Source organism: Synchiropus splendidus, chromosome 1, assembly GCF_027744825.2.
Source record: "Synchiropus splendidus isolate RoL2022-P1 chromosome 1, RoL_Sspl_1.0, whole genome shotgun sequence".
Lineage (NCBI taxonomy): Eukaryota > Metazoa > Chordata > Actinopteri > Syngnathiformes > Callionymidae > Synchiropus > Synchiropus splendidus.
In genome coordinates, this window is record NC_071334.1 from 59732428 (window position 1) to 59757627 (window position 25200).

The 25200-nt window shown below is 41.4% G+C and overlaps 1 protein-coding gene across 1 annotated transcript; it reads right to left on the reverse strand.

Annotated features, from left to right (window-relative positions):
* Nucleotides 1-284: 284 nt before the first annotated feature.
* Nucleotides 285-25110, reverse strand: si:dkey-247m21.3 (5-hydroxytryptamine receptor 4). The gene is made up of 8 exons (XM_053883967.1): nucleotides 25060-25110; nucleotides 16115-16247; nucleotides 14317-14490; nucleotides 14047-14247; nucleotides 13618-13775; nucleotides 11457-11642; nucleotides 10988-11366; nucleotides 285-629 (listed from the first exon to the last, which is right to left on the reverse strand). The coding sequence occupies exons 2-8, from the start codon at nucleotides 16135-16137 to the stop codon at nucleotides 536-538; spliced, it is 1215 nt and encodes a 404-aa protein (XP_053739942.1). The 5' UTR covers nucleotides 16138-16247; nucleotides 25060-25110; the 3' UTR covers nucleotides 285-535.
* Nucleotides 25111-25200: the final 90 nt, after the last annotated feature.

The following is a 25200-nucleotide window of genomic DNA, read 5'->3' on the forward strand; positions in this document are numbered from 1 at the left end:
AGATGAAACAAATATTTGTGGAGCCAGCGTTGGTATAGAACTATAACGGTCTATCTAATAGGTCATCCAGTATGTATATTGTTCAGTACAGACAGGTGTGTTCAACACCAATATACCTGCTGACACTGAATTCTAGGGTCAATCGTTAGAATCATTGACTGAAACTGACTTGCACGACCACTAAGTTCGAATCAATGAGGTCAGGTTCACATGTATTTCTGCCTTGCAGTTTAATAGTCGTAACTCTCCACACAGACGGCAGTATCTACAAAAGCACCAGCAAAAGACCAACGTCTCGTGTGTCAGCACAGAAAAGTTACCACAGACAATCAAAGTTGGTCGGACAGATACAGTGCACAAAACAGACCATGAGCGTGAACCAGCCAAAGATTCCAAACAGGGAAACATGTTTCAGTCTCAGTTCATTAGTCACACATTAGCATAGATCCACAAACACATCTGACGCTCAGTAACAGGCAAGTTCATAGACAGAGGATGTCTCTCTCACTCCCAGCATGAAGTTTTTCACTGGTCCTCATAGTGTTCCAAGTGAATCCTGAGATTCCTTCTCATTCCCTAAAATTGTCCGTCCATTGTCACTGTAGCTCCGATTGGGAAGGAAAGACAATCTGGAAAACAGAAACAAAATCCATGAATTAATATGAAGGCGGTACAAAAACAGTCATGAATAGTTTGTCAGGATCAAATCGAAGTAGTGAAAAGTAAAAACAATTACTTGTTGAATGAATGTCAATCAAGGATATATAAGAATATATATATATATATATATATATATATATATATATATATATATATATATATGTATATATGTATATATATGTATATATATATATATATATATATATATATATATATATATATATATATATATATATATATATATTTCGTGGATAATATTAAAGTTTGTTGCACAATGAAAAACTGAAACTAAATTTTAGACTTGACTCTTCTCGCGATGAGGAAATGCTTGTTATGGCAGATTCAATCCTGTAATAAAATAACAAAAAATGAAATTTTAAATGAAGTGGAGTGGACTAGAGATGATTCCATGTTGACCTTACAAACGCCGTTTGTTCAGCGCATGAAGTGATTCATAGGCGGCAGCAGATTCACAGTCACAAGCCACTGTCAGAGCGTCAGGAGAAAGTGAGCACTCTGGCGCTGACCCCGCTGTCTGGGTTGAAAAGGTCAACTTCCTGTCTCATGCTCCAAGTTATCCTTCTTTTCAGGCTTTAGTGAACACATCCTTCATTCAGGAGCTGCGCTGCAAACATGTTAGGTTGCTTTGTTGTGTTCTGTTCCAGGGCCAATTTTATCTGCCTGTAATTGCTCTCACGCTACGTTTCCCTTCAGCCATGAATAGAACGTATAGACAGACAGATCACTGCAGCAGGTGGATAGCATGCTGGTTTTCATGACAACGGCGGTAAACAAAAGCGAACATAGTCTTCTCAGACGTGTCAAAGTTCAGATTTCAACTTTCTCCTCATCACCATCACATGAACTGCAGATGAACGTATATCACACTTAGTAGTGATGTTGCTGTCATACTGTGGACTTCTCTGAGTAAAATTATGATGTGCTTTTTTTAAGAATGCACACTATGGGCCAATAGAATTAAACATGACAAGACCCAATGGGTCGCACTGCAACAAGAAAGTTCAAACCAGATGCAGAGATTATATGTGAATGAGGCCAATGAGGAGATGAATCTTTTATCTGGCGATACATGAATAATTAATGAGAGCAGGAACCTTGAGACATTAGCGTGATGCCCACATTGTTTGTGTCTGCCTGCGAATGATCTAAACCCTGCGCTGGACTTGGTACAGATCCGTGAAGAGGAGGTGTTTTTCATCACATTTCTGGCCATAAATGTAACAACAACTTATGTGAAGGCCATGTGCGACACATCTTGACTCCCCTCAAAGCCTCGCTGAGACTGTGAGGGGAGGATGATGGTGGAGAGGGCAGGACAAATCCGACTTGAGTTTGATAGACAAATCACCGAATGTTTGAGTCAGGGGTCTGAAACCGGTCCTCATAGGGCCGCAGTTGGTGCAGGTTTTTGTTCCAGACAATCACGTTTTCACCAGCCAGTTGACCGTCATTCTGGTGTGCTTGTGTCGGCTGACACCTGATGGGTTAAACTGTGTGTGCTCACTCCCACTGCGGCCCCTTTGTGGATCAGTTCAAGAGCCCTGCATTCAAGAATTAAATTTGTGTTTATTTAATCTGTTTCAAAGGGAAGTAAAATTGACTTTAGGTTGGATGTAGGAGATGTGCAGCAATGTTTACATCAACGTTACTGTAATTCCCAGGCAGAACTAAAAACACTGTGCGTGTCCCAACTGCTCCAGAGTCAGCTCCGTTCTGGAATGCCACCAACTGTGGCTCCGCGCAACAGCTGCTCCTCTACATTGAGGAAGATTAGACGTTTATTGAGTTTGTGTTAATTGAATTGATGTGGTGCCAGTTCTGGTGCGCGTAGCCTGATATCTGACACTGGAACACATATGGCTGCCCAGAGCTTCTGCTGCATTAGCATCATTAATTTCACCATTTTTCCGCCGGAGAGAGGCTTGGTTCCTTCCTCCAGACTGATTCTGGTGGAAGGATTGTACCTGGCATGGCACAGACAAACTGTGTTTGTTTTTGGTTTCAATCTTGACCGTGAGGAGCAGGCTCCTCATCACCGACATATATGGTATCGTTTATAAGTCAAACACCAGAGTGTTATCCCTTTTATCTGGGCGGCCATCAGATGTTTTGATGTCCTATCAGGTCTGAAACTTAAGCTTGCATTCAATATAAGTGTCAAAAATCCTCTCCTCGGTCATCAAGTCCATCTTCTGACCACAGATGGTGAGACCTTCATTTCAGAAAAAAACAGCGATTTTCTCCACAGAACATTCCTGAAGCTTGAACAGCAGTAGTGAGCTGGGTGTTAGGACTTCGTAGGACTTCAGACTGACCTCGGAGCTAAGGGAGTCCAGTGCTGCGTGCTCTGCTAACTCTCTGAGCTTTTAGATAATCTACTTTTCTGCCCAACTAAAATGAGACGGGGGAGAGATCTCTGTGAAATTACCTTGGTGTGGTTCAGGTACATGGTCTTTAGTGATCAGTTTCATATGGTTCAGCTGAGACCATGAAGGTCTGTCACGCTCACCTCTGTCAACTGGAGCAGAGTAGGAGCATATGTTGGTGGATAAACACAAACTACTGTCAAAACATGCTGCAGGCTGTGTTGACGTATTTTTTACACAACAAACACACAAATGGCATGTGAGCAGGGGTGACTGTAGAAACAGTCCCTCCTGAGTCCATCATGGAAGCAGGTGAGGATGTCAGCCAATTCACTGCACGTGGTGTTGTTGAGTCTGTCATGGTTCATAGAGGAGAACATATCTGATCATCACTGTACTCATTTATTAAAGCAGCTGTGATAAATGTGAGATGAACACTATAAACGTGTGTGAGGTGGATTTAGTACAGGCAACCAGCAACAATTTTAAATCAGTTTCCACTAAAATGCAATATTCCTCTTCACCTTCTGCCTGGCAGTTCCAACCTCAACATCTTCCTACCAATGTAGTGGCTCTCTCTCCTCTGTACATGTCCAAACCATCCCCATCTAGCCTCTCTGACTTTGTCTCCTAAACACCTGACCACATGCGTTGTCCCTTTGATCTACTGCTTCCTGATCCTATCCATCCTGCTCACTCCCAGAGAGAACCTCAGCATCTTCATCTCTGCTACCTCCAGCTCTGCCTCCTGTCTACATGACAACATTGCTGGCCTGACCACCATTGTGTACACCTTCCCTTTCATCCTTGCTGACACCCTTTTGTCACACATCACACCTGACACTTTTCTCCAATGATTCCATCCTGCCTGCACACGCTTCCTCACCTCTTTCTCACACTCTCCATCACCCTGGACAGTTGAGCCGAAGTAAATCCCCCACCTTCTTTATCTCTGCATCCTGTAACTTCACCTGTCCACTTGGGTCCCTCTCATTCACACACCTGTATTCCTCTCCTTTCTAAGGCAAACCTTCATTCCTCTCCTTTCTAAGGCAAACCTCCACCTCTCTAGCTTATCTTCCACTTGCTCCCTGCTCTCACCACAGATCACAATGTCATCTGCAAACATCATTGTCCAAGGGGCTTCTTGTCTAACCTCAGCTGTCAACCTGTTCATCACCGTCGCAAACAAGAAGGGGCTCAGAGCTGAGCCTTGGTGCAGTCGCACCTCCACCTTGAACTCCTCTGTGACACCTTTCCGTCTCCATCCTTGATCACCCTAACTTGCTGCACGCTCTTCCCATCTCTATCTCTCTGCCTTGCAGTCCTCTACACACTTTAGTTTGGCAGGTTTTTACGTCGGATGCCCTCCTGACACAAACCCTCAGCATTTATCTGTGCTTGGGACCGGCGCCGTGGGACCCGTACTTCTTTAAAACATTTTAGAAAATCGAAATAATTGAGATTTAAATAAACATATTTTTGTTTTAAAAAACTGCAGCCTGTTTGCCACTTACAGCACCTGTCAACACAAGCACATTTGGCATCACATGGAGGAGAGAGAAAGGACTGTGCCGTCAATGTCAACAAAAATTTGATTTGTGTTGCAATCACAATGAGTTAGCCTGCAAAGCTACAGACACCGTTCGCCGCCTGCGACTGGTACTGACCACTGGTGCTCGAGCAGGGCCCATAAGTGCTGAAAAGCAATCTACAAAATACCAAGTAGACAGTCACAATGTTGTGGCTAATCCAATGCACTCAGGCTCACACAAACGGGATCAATTTCACATCCCAAAACATTACACGCGTCTGCAGACCTGCGGCTCCGTCTCTTATCAATCTGCCTGATCTGTGGCTGAAATCCAGTTTGACAAATTGGACGAGGAGATCAAAACACGCTTCAAAAAGCTTCACGCTCAGGACCAGATTGTGAGCACACAGGACGTTTGTCTTGCTCAATCTGATCGGAGGGGATTTTGCAACGATGCAGGGACTTAAAGCTAGAGAGGCATATTAATCTGAATTTGTTGGCTGTTGCTGTGTTGTGTCAACAGAAGCGTTTGGTGACGCCGTCTGACACTCAGATGACAATTGTGGAAAGTCACACATCTTTGCATGGACACCAATGTCGATTGTCATAAAGCATTTTACATTTGATCAACACTTGACGGCGCTCAAGTGACCATGGAAGAAAACAGGCCCCTCTGCAGGAGTCAGTTCCAAACAACAGATCAGGGTTTCTTGGAAAAGACGGGTCGAACTTCCTCACTGTCAGAGCAGCGGCAGTGCTGGGCAACATCTGATCTATGATGTGAGGTCGGGGAGACCCCAGGCGACGGACAAGATTGTGTCCCTTTAAATCTGTGTAGGCAGGGTACAGCCACGCGTAAAGCCAGGTTCTTGACGTGCTGAAGGGGGATTATACATCCTGTGGTGAGATACAGACTACATTCAATCGGGTTCACCTCTAAATGCTTGACATTGTTGTCCTATTTCTGACACCACTGGTCACGCAGCGTCAAGTATACTCTCAAACTGAGTCTAGTCAAATGGGAAAACTGCACACAGTCTTCAACATTTTTAGTGTAATGCATCACAAAATCCACTGGTCAACCAAAATCGATCATTAAATTAGTCGCCAAAGGGCTCATGAGTCGACTAGTCATAGTCTCTCTGCAGAGCATCATGACCCAAAAAGTCAAAAGCATGGGACACATACATCAAAGGGCAGACACTTTCACACCACATCTTGGGAAAATAAAATTCAAATATAAGGTTTTCAAACCACATTCAGCATGAAACAAGTGCTAATAATATTTTCGCTATCATCAGATATGTTTGCGTGTCCCTCAACCCATAGGCCGTCACTTGTCAACAATTGAAATAGTCATTAGCTGCAGCCCTGAAAACTACTGACAGAAAACATCTGCAATCGTGGTAGTTTCAGCTCAGACGAACAGAAGCAGGTCTTCAGCACAAACCAGGTCCTGATCTCAGGTCCTAACATCCTCATGAGGTCCTCTTTCATGAGGCATAAAGAGTAAGCTTGACAAGCCAGAAAGAATAGCTCAGCTGCTTCCTATTAACATGCACAGTAAACCAGGTTAACATGCAACGATCGAGGACTAACTGAATTTATATAGATGAATTGTAGTCCGCACATCAGGAAGAGAAACCCCACAGTGGCCAACAGTCCAGCTAGAACAGACAGTAGGAGCTCTTGGACTGCTCAGATGTTCATGACAAACGTCACTGTCAGTACTGTGGAGTGATTCTGACAGACTCTGCGCTGGTCTGAGCCAGTTTTCATTTCCACCTCAACAAATACGACAGACACATCAAGAAGTTACAGAAGGAAAGTCAAATCTGATGTCTCTCCGTCAGCTCCGGAGCCACAAAGTTCTGTGACTGACACCTGAGCTGACAAACATGTTTGCACAGGAAAGACAGCAACCACTTGAAGTTATCTGCAGGTCAATCCATTCAAAGTGAAAAAATATCAGTTAAATGTGTGTTGAGACTTTATGAGGCATATTAAATATTTTGCTTCTACTATTTGTTTTTGCTTGACACAATCTCTCCTGGTTTGTTCCACTAATATTTGTAGTTGACTGTAACACGCCTCTAGATTTAGTCAACGTCACCAGCTTTTTCTTTAAAGATGAGCGAGCCAACTGTTATGAGCTTTGTGGATTATATTTCTTCTTCATTTAAAACATTTATTTCATTTCCACTTCCAGCATTGCTCTATATACGTAAGAATCATATGCAAGCCACTAATGTGTCTCAGTGCTTTCAAGTCACTGTAAGCTGTAGAGGTTTATACATCATTCTGAGCCCAAACAGAATAAAATCACTGCATAGAAAGAAACCTACGGGGAGAAAGAACTTCAAACAGAAAGGCAAGGCTTGTAGGGAACACTCCAGCAGCAACCCATGTCATGAGAGGAGTTGCCTTTTTTTATCTTTCCATTGAAAAACAGTTCACTATTTCGAGTGAATTCCCATTGAACTCCAACAGGAACACTCATGGATGTGTTAGAGTGTGAGAACATTAGAAAAAAGGAAACATCACAATTGTTCACAACATTTTTGTCCTCGCAAAAACGGAACAAAAGAAGTCAAACATGTAATCCAACAAGTGTTGGATCACAAGCAAGCATTCCTGGGAAAGAACATCCCTCGTGATCATTTTGGTTTCCTGTTCTTATCTTTGAATAACAGCAGGTATTGTGAAAGATGATTCCAGTGTGTCAGTGCGTGAGGACATTGCATCTGCAGTTTCTGTGACACACTGCTGCAACTACATTTTGCACTCTCATGCGCTTTCATGTAGGTAGTAAGAAGTTTCATTTGATCTGAAAATTCTTACAAGTTACATATCAAGTTTTAGCTGCCTATTACTATTTTTGGAACAGACAGACTTTTGGGGGTATTTAGCAGCATGGCCACATAGAGAGCTCCACGTCATTTGACTGCAGCCTCAACAGTCTCCAACAGTTGTCAGGAACCACTGACCACAATCCATTCCCTGCTCCTGAAGGCTGAATGAAGTATGACGATTACAATAAAGTCATGATCAGATGAAAAAACTAATGAACTAGCAAATCCTATAAGACACCGAGAACTCTTCGCAAACCTCAATATAAGCTCAGAATGATGCACGAGCACAATCCAAGCTGAGCCCTCACTCTGCCTGGTTTTATTCTGCCCTGTGTCTCTCCTGAGCTGAGGAAATACAGAGTATGTGATTCACCTGAAGCTACGATGAGACCGACTGGACAGCAGCAGCGGCTCTCACGTGCTCCGTGGACAAGCTGGCACAAACACACTCATGGAAGAGTGTGTACCACTTAATGCAGAGTGCAGTTTGCTCACACAAAGATGCAGAACTGCGATAGCGTGAGTCCTGACCAAATGCTCAGCACTGGTATTTCAACATGCTGAAATCAGATTAGGGCTGATTGACTGTTGTTTTTAGCAGTTTATCATTTGGGCCATCAGTCAGCTGAGGTGAAGACGTTGTTTTCGCAGCATTTTCCTGCATTCAGAGTCTCTTTCATGTTCCCCACCGGTCCACTTACTCTCTGCATTACTTTGCTTTTTTATCACTTTAAACTGTGCACAATCTAACATTAGCAAGTCCACAACTACTGCTGTTACATGAATGTAGTTATGGTAACAATGTGGCAACAATTCACTCCATGTTTAGATTACAAAAATACCACAGTGGCACAACTCAGCTACTCGCTCTGCTATAAGTTCATCTATGCTGCGGCTACTAAAACCTTAACATTTCAATTGTTCACTTACAGTTCCTTTCATTGCCTGGTTCTCAGTTTTCTTGCAGTTTTTTTTTTTCATACAGAGTTTATCGGTCCTAAATTAGAATCTTATTTCATCAAGATGCCATTGGTGGCAAGGGTCTGAAAGGTGATATTTTTTCCATGTGCGGAAATGGCCTTATATCTGGATTCATCCACTTGTTTATATAGACTCATCGCATGTTGTTCAGTCACCTGCGTCCAAGATACAAAACCTCATCAGCAGTTAATAATGGAACTATGGAACTGCTTCACTCAGGTTTTACAATAATATCCCCCAGACTATCACTACATCTGCAGCACATTTCCAGAACTTTGGTTCTAATGTTGTTCATGGTGCTCTCTTGTCTCGAGGTCTGCATGCACATTTGTACGTACAGACGCTGTACTTTGCACTTCAGTAAATGCACTCCCACCGCTCATACTGTCAGCCACAGTATGTGATAGCCCATAGTATTATGCAATTGAAATACAACCATTCCATCCATCAGTTTGCCATCTCCACTTCTCCGAGTGCGGGTCGCAGTGGAAGCTGCCTTGCCCAACTTAATATTGCAACGGCAACCGTCTTGCCATCCATCCTATCCGCCTCACAAGTAGAGGCCGTGAAGGAGAACGTAGGCTTTCACACTTGCCTATATAAGCAGCTGATTTATACAAAGCTGCGTGTCTTTATAAATGAGGACCAGCGTCACTCTTTGGCTTCAGTTCTAAACATATTTTGTTTCAGCTAGACAGTGTTTACATCGCCTATGAGAGTGAGAGCCAGCTTCTGTTCCCAGCCATGGAGCTCTGAGTGCAGCATGAGTTGAACGTATGTGCTTGTGTGGGCGAGTCATGTGTCTGCTTTAAGGTTAAACATTCGGACTCAGCTCTTCCGTCATAGTCCTGACTCAAGGCAAAGGACAAAAACACATCTCACAAATAAATCATCAACATTTATGGCAACATAAATCCTGTATGATGTCAAAAGACGCTCGGCAGACTTTTTACTGGGAGCTAATTGCATTAGCAGTGTTTCAGGTTTGCGAAGATGATGTGGAAATTTTCCATCCTTTACTCAGCTGAACAGCTTGTACAACTCAAAGTGCGCTGCTCCTGTATTCTTGCGGTCTGAACCCTATGGCTTAACACAACAGCGCGGCTAATACATGGATGTTTACGGGCAAGCGAACTTCATGACACCAAAATATTGAGCCTGCCACATCAGTCCAATGAAATCGCAGGCATTTTATTTACTTTAAAGCGCTCAAAATGTGCTGTTTTCGCCCACATGTCCGGAGCTGTGCCAACACAGCCGGTCTCAGCTGCTGCTGTGTTGGCACAGCTCCGGACATGTGGGAACGCTATAATGCAAATGACAGACGTGACGAATGTAATTATAATGGAGGCAGGATTGGAGTTCAGAACATCACCGAGTTTGTTTCATGAATCAGTCTCGAAGCTGTAGTTCAGTAGTGATCCTTGTGCCTTTTTAAGGGAGCTCAAGGAAGTCACTGACCTTCCTACTAGTGATGTTCGAGTCCACTGATTTCCTATCCGATCTGACACTGAGTAATATTCAGGCTGTTATCGGCGATACCGATACGTATATGTATGTGACTACACCGAATCATAGCTTCCTTGAATACAAGGATGAGCAACTTGTTTATTTATTTACTCTGAAAAAATAGAACAATTTTAATGTCTATAATGATTAACAACCACTATAAATGTAATTCATTTAAAACATTAAAACACTGAATATGTAGACACAGCATCCAACATTGTCACTGTTGTCCCTTTGTTCAGGAACAATAGCATATTTACTGTCTCCCCCTTAAGTCTGTTCCATTTTTTTTTTTACTCAGCACTGAATACTTAATCGTATTAGGTTTAACTATCTACAAAAAGGGGATACAAACAATTATTATACTGGCAACTCAAAACTGAAATTGCTAGTAAAATATTTAAACAAATAATGCCACAATAATTGCACTGTTAAATTTATATATCCAATCCGCGCATGACTACTTTCTACGGCGTCGACAGCACCGCTGCAACTGTGGCTAAAAGACCAGTGGGACTCGTGTGTGAGCAGAGTCTTTGTTCTTCTTAAATTTATGTGGAAATTACATTACAAAATACAGTTTAAATGCATCTGTCGCCACGATAATATTTGGCCATTAATCATATTTCAGGGAAGACCAGTTCAAGGTAGGGCAGGTGATCTTGAAAAAAAAAAATGGTTTGAGCAAGCTGAAATTTCAATTCAAAGTCGAACACCCTTTCTTCAGACTCTCCCACAAACTTTTTTTTTAACTGGTCAGTTAAAAACTAAGGTCCAGGAAAAGCCTTCCTACCTCTACCTTATGGCCTGCTCAAGTGCCCATATTCCACCCAATAGGATGTTTAGAGGTAGTGTGTGGTTGCAGTGATATATCCTCATGCACACATTCTTAAGGGGCCTACTGTGCACTTTTTCTTGAAAATTAAATCATACATTAATAGAGTAGCTTCACAGAAAAACACAACCTTGGACGGTAATTCACTCTTGTGGTCTCTAGTTATTGTCAAAGGCTTGTTAGTCACAAAGGTTCCGCATGGAAACAAATGAGACCATAATTGACTTACCTTAGAGCCATGGAGGTCCCATTGATGGACGGGGGTGAGCACGCTCTGTTGGCGTGTCCATAAGAGAAACTCCCATGGCGAGCATACCGGTCATCACCGCAACATAGAATCACCAGAAACGCCCTCCGGAACGCTCGATTCAGAAAGGCGTACAAGAAGGGGTTCAACCCCGAGTTAATGTAGCCCAGCCACAGCCAGGCTGTCCACAGTTGCCACGGCACCGTGTAGTGGATGAAGGGGTCCACTACATTGGTGATGAAGAAGGGCGCCCAGCACAGGCAAAAGCAGCCCATGATAACAGCAAGAGTCTTTGCCGCTTTTGTCTCCACTCGCATGCGGCTGTTGGCGATAGGAACTGGCTCCGAAGACGAGGAGCCCTCTAAAGTCCTCAAGCGGTAGTGCTCCGGATCTGAAGATGTTGAGCATCTCACAGTCACAATCGGGCCTGTCCATGGGACCGGGGCAGAACCGGCGCGTTGCAGCGTTTCTATCTGCCGCACGTGGGTCATTGCAGTGACGTAGATCCTCTGGTAGGCTAAAACCATGAGGGCCAATGGGACGTAGAACGCCACAGCAGAGCAGATCAGGGCGTACGGTCGATTGACGATGAACACACAGCTTGTCTCGTTGGAGCCACCAGCAACGGCTCGCCTCTCTGCAATCTGGAACACAGAAAATGGTTAAGGTTATAAGACATCCAAGTTTCTTCATTGGCTCCCTGTCCTCTTCTATTTTCTGGATTTTGGGATCTATCAGAAATGCAGTGCAGACTTTGGGAAGGAATGGCCCAGCACCACTGGTGGCTCTTTGCCTGTATCATCCGGCTCTAATGATGTCTGTTCGGAACTATCTGTCACCATTTATTTTCCATGGTTTGTCTTTATTAGCTCTCTTTCTTTGGCATCACAGGTGGTGGCACAATACGGGAACAACTCTGTAGTCACTGATGTTTGTCCTCTGTTTCTATTTCAGTATTTTTGATTGCTCCATGCCTTCTATTGTTATGCTTCTCGGAAGCATTTCATTGTTCTTTTACTGTTGTTGGTGAGTGACTTATGACTACCACCTTGACTCTGTTCGTCCGCGAGTTTACCGTGAATTTTTTTTTTTGTTTGGTTCCACTTGTTGTTCTTTTGTTTTGGATGGCTAAGTTAGGGATAAAAGGCAACTAGTGAGTACTAAGTCTTGACAAGCCACCTTGTTGCGAGGACATTTTGCTTTGTGAGGACATTTTGGCCCGTCTTCACAGGGTTTAGAGGGTTAAAACATCAGTAAAAAAAGTAGTTTATTATAATTGGGTTTCTGTTTGGTGAACGTTAGCCATTTGTTTTTGGATGGTTAGGTTCAGGGTGAGACACTGGGGAAAGCACGAAAGTCAATGAAACACAACATAAAAAAACATGATGTGTGTGCACTGTGAAATAAATGTTGTTATCAGAGCTCTCCCTGGTTCGCTTCCTTGTTTCCAGCTGCTACTCGCTCTGGGATCCAGTTTTGTTTTCATTTTGTGACACTAAGAAACTGGCACCGTAGAAATATTCCTTTGTTTTTGTTACAATGGTTTGACAATTTTCAGAATGCGTCTCAATTGTATTTTTCACCAAACCTGGTCTTAAAAAGATTCCACACCCTAAAGCATGTTTCTTGCAAAAATTTGACTTTTACACCAGCTGGTCAAATGTGAATTAAAGATAAAGCATTCACATACATGAGAGTGTGAGTTGGCAACCTGTTGACTATGCAAATGTATTTGTTTTGGTAAACAAAACAAATACATTCAGGCTAACCAAATGAATTCTTTGCTGTTGAGGTTCCTGCAGCTCTCACTGCAGACGCACTGGAATAACCTGGAAAGCTGAGGTGATGTTGCTTGCAGCTAAAGCTTCTGCAGAGACCGAAATTGTTTTTGAGATCACTTTATTACCTTCTTCAAGGGATTGAAGATGTTATTAGAAATGCGGAATATTAGGTTAGATACTTTTGCCCTCGCAGGGAGAAAATCTGTGTCCTTGGCATTAGTGCAAAAAAAATATTTATTTCTTTGGCTCGACAGTCAACATACATTAAAAAAAAAACAAAATCGTTTCCAGAGTACAACAGAGGAATTTATTTCTTTAAAAATATTTTGAGTTAGTGTTGTATGTTAATCTTTTCACGTAGTGAGTGTGCAGGCAATTTTTGATGTGTTCATGTTCTAATACAAGGCATTTTTCATCTAAACATTAGGGAATAAAAACACTCACTAGTCATCTATCATAAAAAGAAAATTCTAGAAAGTTGTCACAGGAAATAATGTATTAATAATATGAATTAATGTGTCGTCATTGAAATCAACAAAAAGCTGTTTCAAATTATTTTCAGGTTGGTGGAATGAATGTGACAGTCCAATAACGCAGTTTGTTTTTCACACCAGACATCTACTGTACAAAGCCTTCGCAGCTATTTTGGGACACAATCTGAGAGGAAGGCTGTTGTGTATGAATTGAGAGAAACAGCCCACACGCATGATGGTGACCTGTCAGACTGGTTTTATTTTGGTTGACGCAGGATTGAAGCAGTTTGGCAGAGCAGATTTTCATTTCTTTTGAATCACCATTTGTTACGTGTTGTGACCCATTCTTGGAAATAACTCACGATATCCTCGATGCCAATGGCGTTCCAGCTTTGCATGATGGGCAGGAAGGAGATGAAAGTGGGGATGATCCAACAGCCGCTTAGCATCACGGCGACCCGAACAGGGGTCATCTTGTGTCTGTAGACCAGTGGCTGGCAGCAGATGGCATAATATCTGAAATCATTCACGAATACAGATGCACACCGACACACTGCTTATCAGGATATCCAAATCAACACATCTCCCATCATTCACAGTGATTTTCATTGTCAACTACACACATTATTCTTGTCCGTCTGCTCCTCTTCCTCATGGTTCTTTATCAGCATTTACAAGACGCACATATTCAGTTCCATATCGAGGTGAAATATCTTTTCCTCTCACATATCTCCCACACATGAATGTGGCTTCAACAGTGTTTGCAGAATCTCACAGCAACACCAACCTGTCAAGAGCGATGCAGCAGAGATGCAGGATGGAGGCAGTAGTCAATAAAACATCCAGTGAGGTGCGAACAAGGCAGAAACTCTCTCCGTACTGCCACTGACCAGTGGTCAGCTCAATCGCAGCGAAGGGCATCACGACCAGCGCCACCAGCAGGTCAGCAAAAGCCAGCGACACTATGAAATAGTTTGTTTTCTTCTTCCTGGAAGCACAAGAAACATGATTACGAGGTGAACATTCACAGCTTGTCATGAGCAGCGATTCAACGCACCGAAGATGTCGATCCTTGCAGAGCGCCACCATCACCAGCAGGTTCCCAAATGCAGTCATGATGATAATGATGGAGAGGAATGCGGTCAGAAAGGTTGTCTCCAGTGAGCTCAGGAATTCCTCTTGCTGTCTTTCTTCCTGTTGTTGGAAATCTGAGTCAAAACCTTTCGAAAAACTGCAAGAAAACAATAGAAGGTCTTTTGAATTTCTCTAAAACAAGTCATTTAAAGTACTTTGAAACACAGTTAATGAATAGTGCAAAAGAAATGTGTGTAATATATGTGCCGTATCATACTTTATATCATACTTTCTTGTAAAAAAAACATGCGGAACAACTCCACAGTCTCTCCTGTGCAGCTGTAGGGAAATTGGTGATGTATTGTACGATGAGTCAACTTGCATCTGGTGTATTGTTCCTTTTCTTTGGGATACAAAGCCAAAAATGTGACCAGAAATCTGGAGTGAAAACAATATCCTGTGATTGCTGAATTTATTAAGTCTTCCTTCCATCTTTTGCACCTCCACTGTTTGTACTGTTAGTGTGGGGGTGTAACATTCCACAAAAACTCTTGGTTTGGTATGGATCTGGGATTGAAAGAGTTTTATTTCATTTTTAAACTTTTTATTTTTTCCTTTATAAAGAACATTTAGAATTTCCTTCTTTTCCTCAGAGGTGACGCATCAACTGGTCACCTTTAAATAACATTCTAAATTGACAGAAATGTAAAAAATAAATAAGAGAAAGAAAATAGATAATAATAGAGCTGCAACCTTCAATGTTTGGGTTGATGACACTAATTATAATGTGTCTTTATTAAATCAAAAATGTAATCCTCCGCTTTAGCAAAATGAAGAAACCAGTCACATATAAATGAGGCAGTAATTGAATTAATGAAAGTAAATATAATAGCCACAGACTCCCGGAGCCAGTAGTTGCAGTTGAGAGTGTGCTGTCTCTGCACTCAGTCATGCTGGAATTTATTTTGGACTTTTGAGAAAAAAAAAAAATCCAAAAAAGTGTAGATGGCTTTAGATTAGGCTTAGTTTATCGGATTATTTAAAAAAAAAAACCTGACATGCTGTTTTGAGTCAGCAACTTTGACACAGCCTGGGGTAAAATGCCTCTCTCTCCTCACGCCACAGTTGTTTCTGTACGTCTGTGTCACCAGCAGCTCGACACGTGAGCTGCCCACACGCTGAAAACATGACTGACGTGTCCTGCACATAATGTCATGCCGCAAGACGCAGCAGAAGAAAGTGAATATCAATATTTTGCTTCCGGAAAACAAAAAGAAAAAGTATCACTCAGTTACTTGAATAAGTAAGTAACTTTAATCTGACTTCTGAATTGGAAATAGTAACGTGTAAGATCACTTGTTACTGGAAGAAGTGGTGATATAGGAGTAACACGACTGAGTTAAGCGTGCACAGGATCACTGCAGATTAGTAGAAACACATCAACGTCTTGTCACCGAGGGCACAATACGTGTGATCGTTCTGCTCAAGCAGTTGACCTGTTGCAGTCTGTTGTGTGCTTCAAATTGGTCCAAGGGCCGACTGGGCCGAAAGGTCCTGCACCAATATGGTTCAGTACAATTCAGTGCACTGTTTCAGCTGGATACGAATGTACAGTTTTTGCCCATTTTGAATCAACCTGTATTCTAGTTCTGTTTGTATTGCATTTGGTCCATTCAGTGTAACAGCAAGCAACAAGTCTATATTACTCCACCTGCTAAAAGCCCGCGTTTATATGATGGTGACTAGGTCAAGATGAGTAAAATAAATACCCTCATACTTACATTTCTGGTGATGCCGTGGCCATCACTGGTCATCTGCGTAAGGTCGGTGGAGGAGAGTCCTCATCACCCCATGGTTCTGCCTGCTGAGACACACAATGTGTTCCTCCGTCACTTCAAATCTTCTATCCTCCCTCTGAAGAATGAAAACAAACAAGATCCAGTTTGGTGATGCCCTTTGCCAATGACACATATTTTACATGCTAAAACATTCATGGCACTCAAACGAGCAGAAGCCCCGTCTGCCAGAAGGCATCAGCAAACAGATTCGTCTCCATTACGGAACAATAGCCAACACATTAAGCTGTCAGGACAATTGGTGAATCTGCTACCATGACAGAACCTCTCAGGTCGATGGGGCAGATTAATTAGCAATTGTTTCTGTTAATGCAGAGTCTTCTATTGGACCAGTACAAATAAACAAGTCAGGAGGTCTCAATACCCTCAAGGTCTTCGCAACCTTCACCAGTCCCATCAATACGTTCCCATTGTGCGTGTGACAGCTACGTGATTTACCAAAAGTGGAATCAACCCCAGAGAGTATCTCTTTGGAACAGCCTTGCCTTCTGAAGATTTATTTCACTGGCCAGCTTTAACCTTTGAAAATGAAATGACATGCTGACTTTCACGGGAAATATCGCAGACAGTCAGTACCTTTGGTGAAGTAATCACTAATAATAACACTGTCATAAATATCTGCCATTAGATGGAGAGAAAAAAAATGGAAAAATCTGTTTATGCTCAGTAAAACACACAATTTTTGAATGTATACTTATGTCCTCCAATAAATGAACAATGCTACACATCATATTTTGTGTTTTCAAAAGGTAACTTTTCGTATTTGAACAGGAAAAGAGTATTTGTTTTTCAAAATGACCTCTCTGAAGCGAGTGGGACAGTCATTATTCTGGGCCTCTTATCAGCTGCGAGCACCTATGTAACATCTGCTACATCACTGTTATTTTACGACGGCCGCGTCCTTTATCTCACTTAAGTGTCAATATCGTCCCATCACAGGCGGCGCGACAGTCGATCATGTCAACACCTACTTCCTGCGAGCACAACAGCCCTCAGTGTGTTTGCACTCCACGTAATCCAGCGATTCCTCTCACTGAGGGTTTATATTCTGGTCTGTGTAAACAGTAGCAACCGCTCAAACACTGATTTTGTTCGGATTTTTTTACTCTATTGAACAGCACCGTGATTAATGCAATAAGGATCGACAGTCACACATAATTATACAATTGACAAAAAAGTGTTTTATAGCATATATATATATATATAATTAGTAATTTAATCGCATTTAATCATTTTAATTTTATTTTATTTTATTTAACAGTTTGCAGTCCAGACAACACAGAACCTTTGTAAGTGCAGAAGTTCCTGGTCCACTGATCACACTGATGCACAAGACACGTGGCAGCTAGGATGATAACAACAACAACAACAAACATGGAGGAATCCCTGAACAAAAGCAAACAAAAGCATCTGTTTGCTTTTGTTTGCTTCCACTACTCTGAATGTACTTGATATTCCTATAAAATTAAAACTGAAATTCTTATACAAATATTTTCAAGACATTAAAAGAGCTTTAGTTTAAATAAGGTGATATAAAAACTTGAATATAGACACCATCGTGATTTATTGCGTCACTGTCAAACTGATGCAAGATAAACAATAATTTGTTGTTTAAATGTATGTATGGGTCCATCAGTTGATTCAGTAATACACCATATTCATTCAACCTAAGTTTCGCTGCTCCTTTGTCTCTTCTTTGCCTCACTCACAATCAACAGCTGCATTCATAACAATCCCCCGGAAATCAGCTTCATACATTAAGAGCCAGTGACATTATTCTGACACTGACTGTGTGTCACGTGGGTTTCGTTTGTTAAGAGTCAGGAACAATGGGATAAATCATCCTGATGATTTAATTTATCAGCTCTTCCTCCTTCGGTGGTTGTTTCCGTGGGATTAAGGACCATCCTGAGAGATGAGCCATGAGTTTAGGCGGCAGAAAGGTTACTGCTACCAGTGGAGGAACTGCCAAAGTGCAAGAAAAGCTCCATCATGACCTCCGCACTTACAAGTGTGTTTTTCAATGGGCATTTAAAACAGACTCCATGGTTGTCAGTTGGGATTGAATGAATGAATTTGGATCTGTTTTGGATTGTTAAAGCCAGTCATTTAACATTGCTCTTATTAGCATTAGCGATTTTCACAAGGTCCTAACCGTAAGGTAATGGAAATGCAATCTCTACTTTCCAGTCCTGCTTTTCTGTCTTAGCACAATGATGACATTTCCAAAGACTTGTCTAAACAACATGGACATCCTCTGATCTGCATGCTTGGCCAGTTTATAGACTTCACATATTCTTCCAAAATAGAGTCTTTCTCAGCTACGCGTGCCAGACTACATCTGCAGATGGACTTCCTGTTGGACAGGAAGCTCGATGTGAAGCTGAGGAAACATGCCTTTGACTCCAGAATATGAGCAACCCCCTCAAGGTGAGTCCTATCCTCTCCACTCTTCTCCCAGAGTCGAAGTTCTGGTCACCACTAGAGCAGACTTAGGACAGATGGGGGAATGTGAAACACCCATAGAAAAGAGCTATACTCTACAAAGATCATGACTTGAACATGAGTTGGAGACTTACTGAAGCTGAGAAAACCTCTGGTTCAAGAACAGCTCTTTAACCCTTGCAACTTGGTTCTGAATCCCAGCGAGCAAACCTGAGTGATAAATGTCACACTGCTCTAACAACTAATATCATTCCACAGAGCTATAATTTTTTATGATGATTTTATTTTCAAAGCATTAGTGCCTGCTCTCTGTATTGGGTGGGAAGTAGTCAATACTAGTACAATTTAACAGCTCAGCTTGTGAGAGGGCAGAGCTGTGTAGTCTGAATTTCGAAGAACAGACTCAATGTTGCCAAGGCAACACAGAGGTATCATGCACTCCAATCTAGCCTGCTGTAATTTTTAATGCTTGATTAAGATGAGATGACGAAGAAATTAACTACTTCCATGACAGATGCTCTCCACCCCCCCAAGGCTGATGAGCAAACTGCGTCTGAGCAGGACTGATATACATAAAAACGGATTTATTTATAGAACCTGTAAAGAAGATGAGGATGATTTTCTATGAAAATGAACATGTCAATCACCTTTGATGCATTTTAACCACTGTCATTATGAGTATTGGTTACACTTCAGATTAGGAAACATCTATTACCATAAATACATTACATTTATTATATTAGCCTGTAAATAACTGATAGCATAAAGCACTGAAGGGTGTCTTGTTATGTCTGACTACATTTTACCCAGGAAACATTCAATCTAAACACCATCATAATTCATTATTTTTAATACATTATTATCAAATAATTCTGATCATCTTATTGACAGTGAACATGTTTACCAATCTGAAGTGTTAAATGGTATTATATAAAGAATCTATCTATATTATATATAGATAGATTGTATGTACATGGTCATGGATGTGTACGATATCTGGGCATATAGATATATAAATATTTAGCCCCATTGATTTAATTTTTCATGCGTTATATTTCATGATTTAGCTCTATATTTGTTATGGTACTGTGAGTTTCTCTTACATTTGTCTCCTACATTTCTGTGCATGTGCGCATCGGTCAGGGTGTCGCATGATAATATACTACAGCAGCTCTGCATAAAAACAAAAGTTAGTCATTTCAAAGTCATGCTTGAAGTCACACACCCGATGGATAGGAGTATAGAATGTAGCTCATCGTGTGGACTAAAAAAACTATTACTCTGAAATGGACAAACATGGCTCTTCACTCTTCACTGCTCTTTGCTACAAGGCGACACTTCAACAATCCAAAACTGTATTTAACATACAGTAACTCTAACCAAACCCCTTTAAGACAGAGCGATCTTTTTTTTTTCTTTTTTTTCCCATGTTCACACAAGCATGGGAAAAATGGGACCTGTTTTATTGATTCGATTGCATGCAGTGTTTTATAAAGTCATGAGAAGTCAAATAATTCCTTGGGGATGTATGGAATATCTCACCGCTTTCCTAGTTGGTCCATTAAATATGGTCATCTTGAAGTTCCTAATTCTTTCAGTCCGTCTATGAAGCCTCCATCTCTCCTCGATCAGCTCGCCTACTATGGCTTCCAGAGCAATTCAGATTATATTACTGCTGTTTTGGAGAAATACAGGAGGAAATAATGACTCTGGAAATATTTCAGATGAAAAGTCTTTTAAAAACTGGAAAGACGGAAAGAGCACTGACAAAAGCTTCTCTCTATTGTTTCCACTTCGTCACGTATCAGTCCAGAGATGGAAAGCCTTTCTCTTTTCTGCTGCGTTTAAACCCTGAGATTTGGGGAGTCAGTGGAGTTGATGATGGCCTCAATCTCATAACTTTCTGTGGACAAGTGGGCCATTAGCTCAGAATAGACACGACTTACTCCAGTTGGACTAATTCAGCAGGGAAACCATCGGACTGGGCCCGGACTGAACGCTGGATAGAAAGTAGACATTTACTGCAGACGGTGTCTAGTGAGTCCACATAAGCTGCATGGATGTGGCATGTGATCTGCAGACAGGACAGCTAATCTGGCAGGAATTTAACTACCAGCTCGTGAAGGCTGCAGCTCTACAACCATCTACATCTGGACTCTTGATAAAGTGATTGCGGGAGTAGAGTTTGGAAGTAATGGGACTAAGGTGAATGAAAAAAAAAATATATATATATATATTTATTTGGTTTTGCATTAATAATGTCTGTGCTTATATTGCACAGTTTTTCCACCTTTTTTAAGTCACGGCACAATTCATTCATTAAAAAAATCCCAAGGCACATAAGCACCAAAGGAACCTTGGCGAAAAATGCAATTGTGCATCGGAAGTCCTGAAGAAAAGCTCTTTTAATTTGTGAAAAGTCGTAACTACTGACACTTGGCTATTTTGGCATGTTATTTGCAAACAAATAGTAGAAAATGTCTTTGTTTATTTGTTTGTTTCCAGAAAGGGGTTGACAAAATGGCAAAAATATATCATATTTATTTATTCATATTTCGATAACTCTTTTGATTTTATATCAATCTATTTTACAGGATTTTATTGTAGGTTGTGGAACTTTCAGACAAATCTTTAACATTCTTTGCCACATAACAATGATCATCTAATTTAGTTTTAGCTAACTTCTAAACCACAAAGCAAACTTTGCAATAAAGTTTTGAAGTAAGATATTATGTTAGCCGTTAGCTCTGTTAGCACCGTGGTGCAGACGGTCAGGTTTAAAGACAACTCGAAGTTGGGCATTTGACCGACTTCTCTGCTGTGAGTGTGTGTGGGAAGAGTGCCTGACATATCAGCGCGTCGGCATAGATCTGTAGCGCATAGAAAGAACTGTAGTCTCCATGTAGTCTTCTCACTTGTTCATGGTTTGTCATTATATGGCAAGTTGCAATACAGCTGTACAGTCTGTGAGTCAGTAATGAGCTCAGTAATGCTCTGTTTTTTTTTTAATTTCAAACCAACTTTCAACCACTTTTATCGTGGCTAAAGTGGGATAACTGGCCACAGCATGTGGTAGGCTGATGTGTGGCTTCCGGAGTAGCTTCATCCGATAACTTAGGGGGGTATTTTTCTTCAGAGGGAAATGTATTTTCTTGCAATGGATTTGAAAGAAGAAAATGAGGAGAATCCTAGCACTTACAGCAGACTGTTTAAAGGAGAAGACACATCGATGACGAATGGCTGTTACTATTTCCAAAATGGACTCATGCAGTAAATCACCATGACCTGATGCTAAACTGTAAAAGTCAACTATGAATCTAGATTGTTCACTCAAACAGACACTCAAACAAGTTGATCAAGCAAACAGCATCTTTTTATAATTTAACTTGTAGGGTACAAAAAATTAAACTTGTGCTCGGTAAACTTGAGTAAAGCCAACATGTTTCACGATTGAAAATCACGCTGTCATTCAGTGCTGCTGATCATGTTTCGCCCTCTGGCGTTTTGCTAGATCATTCCAGAGAAACTGCTAATCTCAAAATAAAACCCACCGACATTTAAAAGTTTCATGAGAATGCATTTTACATTTTTTTTTTTATTTATCTTGTTTGTCTCTCTACTGCTGCCAGGGGTCACGGTCGTGCAGCTATTTATTCCTGGGAAAAGCATGAGGGGAGATGAAGGAGAATAAACCATCAGTTCCTCCAGCCTGTATTTTATTAATCACGCCACTGTGTGGACTTTATTCAGGGCATGTGGAGATGCCCGGAGATGCTTGTTTGCCAACGTGATGTGGAAGAGATTCCCAGGGAGGGTAAGCTACATGAATGGAACCCAAAGCTTCATCATGACTTGTTCCAATTCAATTAAAAGTAAGTGATAAGTTCACCAACTAATGTCACTCGAGTGGTGTGTTTGTTCACGTGACATAAATCACGGTGACTCTGTAGAACGGGTTCATTCAGAGGTTAAGAAGACGATCAAGCTGCCAACAAAGCAATAACAAAGAGATCAAGACTAGATTTGACAGTAATAAGTAAAACTGCTGCTGTTTTTAAAAAAGGTGTGATATAATCACTACACTTGTCCAGATGAGACCTCAGAAAACAATAGACTATTGTACACGGAGAGGTTGGTGCGTGGCGCTCTCACGCGCCCTGTAAAAAATGGAGACACAGGTACATGTTAAGTCAATACACGCTGTAAACATCAGTAGTGTTTGTGTGGACTGGGGTTGCCACAGATTACACTCAAATTCAAGTTCAGTTGTTGACTACTATTCAGACATCATGATCGGAGGCATTATCCGCCACAGGTGTTCGGTATGGCTTTTCAACATGCTATGAGAGCCATGACAAAGGCTCAAGTCACTACTGAACCGAAATAAAAGATCCAAGGCAAAGAACACAGAGTGGCCAAGAGCGGTCAGTGACCTCAATGTTTTCGGAAAAGCTGCAGAATATAACCAACTGGGTCTCATCCTAAGTAAGTGGAATGCAATGAAATCTGAGGGATCAAATTTTCGTCTTGGTTTTGGGCCATCCAACAGGTCGCACCAGGCAGGATACAACAGCGTTAGACCTTTAGAGTCACTGCGTGGAGAGAGATTTCTATGTATCATCAAGGTGACTCATTAAATGGAGAAGAGAAGTTTGATATCAACAGTGTCAAAGCTGCATTCTGGTCGAGAAGAATGTCCCTCAGAGGCCTGATGTGGAATGTTAAATTAGTGCACATTTAAGGGCTAAAAAGGTTCTGACTGCTGAACATGTGAACTAGTGAGGGAAGAACTAGATCATTTTGTGAAATTGAGAGTCTTGAGTATGTCAGAATTGTGTGCTAATAGTTTCACAATTGAAACCAGGAAGTAATAAAAGTTGTGTTTGTTCTTCTTTGTTTTGCATTGAAAGAATATACCCTCAATTAATGGGGATTAATGGATCATTTTTCTATTCTGTAAAATATTGCAACATCTGACCAAATATAAGAATGGCAAGCTCAAACCTCCAGCAAGCAGCCTCAGCCCACCCCCAACACAATCTTCCACTGTAGCTCCACAACCTCTGTGGTGGAGCTAATATCTGAATTTATTGTGTAGAACCACTGGATTGAAAAAAATAATAAAAAGAGGGGAAATGATTCCATACTTCGCTGAAATAACCACAAACTATTTATGACTTAATACATATTGTTTTTTAAATAAAGATGAAACTGCAGTCCATACATGGAAATGTTTTTGTCACACGCTGATTTTCCCCCACAGATATTTAGAAAGCTATTTGATTACTGCGATTGGGAGAGTTCCAGTCAGCCTTGAGGCTTGGTGCACTATTCAGTTCCAGTTGTGGGTGAGGAAGTGCTCTCGACGCAGTACTTCAACATAAACAGTGATCAGTTGTAAACAAGATGACTGGCAGCAGCCTACTGAAGTGGATCATCTACAGTTTTCTAGTTAATATGGTCAAATAAAATCTCTTGCATGTGTACCAGTGTGGGTGCTTCAAAATACTACAAGTTAAGTGTCAGGATAGATACTTAGTTGTGTCGCAATCTCTGGATGTTTTCTGAGTTTTTCGGCAGTCAGAAAAAGGACATAAATGGAGTCTCATCCTGTTTTCATCCTGACAGCTGCCAGCTGTTTCACCTTTTGTCAACTTAGCCTCTGTATGTTGGCCCGTCCAAATGGGCGCACCTCTAAATCAAATGAAGCAATAAAGCTAAGTCTTTAGATCTTTGTTGAACTCAAGGAAGTTCAACTGAAGTTTAAACCATTTTAGGAGCCGCGTTCCAGTTCAAAGCAGGTCCACTTGCATCTCTGAACAGTCAACAAGGGCGTCTATTCTATAGTAAGAATTCTATGAAATCATGGCGTCTACGTTCGATCGTGAGGGTTCCCCACTGGAAATGATGATAAGCGGGGTCAAATGTGATTCAAAAATGAGAAGCAACAAACCAGCTAGGCAGGCGTCAAATTATGGACAAGTCCGGGTGTTGTTTTCCGAGGAGCACAGCAACATTAGGTACAAGATGCACCTGAATGTTATCCTTAAGATTCAGACTCCTCACTGCATTGCTGTGGTCTGGTGTGCGTGCCTTGGTCAAGTGTCATTTATGGCACTGTAAACCATGGGCAGGGGCCAGTATGGCATCTTCAGTGGTTCGAGCATTTGTAATTAACTGTGCTTTATGTTTTCCAACAGTATGAGAAAAAAAAACCTTTGAAGATTCAAGCCTTGTAGCACACTGTTGCAATATTTTAGACAAAAATAAACCATCATCATAAATACTAATAACTTATCGTGTGTATAAATGTTTAAGTTGCAAAACTCACCCGTGATCTCAACAGGTGAGAAGAAGGGGGGAAAAAAAACTCTCCTCAATGCGCTTTTAAAAACAGTATTCCAAAAGAAGCATCAGCCACTCACCTGTGCCGGTCTTCACTTCTCTGATCTCTCGGATACGGACGAGGCAGGAAGATGCTCCGGAGAGATTAGGCAAATTACAAAGCCTCGCGCACTGACGCTCGAGTGGAGAAGAGACGCTGATGATAGAGAGAGGGAGGCAGG

What these genes read in the sequence shown, in the direction of transcription:
- si:dkey-247m21.3 (XM_053883967.1), bottom strand. Translation starts at nt 16,137, where the DNA reads ATGGCCACGGCATCACCAGAAAT. An exon ending in TGCTGCATCGCTCTTGACAG is followed by an intron (nt 13,776 to 14,046) that starts GTTGGTGTTGCT and finishes GAATGATTTCAG; the next exon opens with ATATTATGCCATCTGCTGCC. An exon ending in AGAAACGCTGCAACGCGCCG is followed by an intron (nt 11,367 to 11,456) that starts GTTCTGCCCCGG and finishes TGAGGACTTTAG; the next exon opens with AGGGCTCCTCGTCTTCGGAG.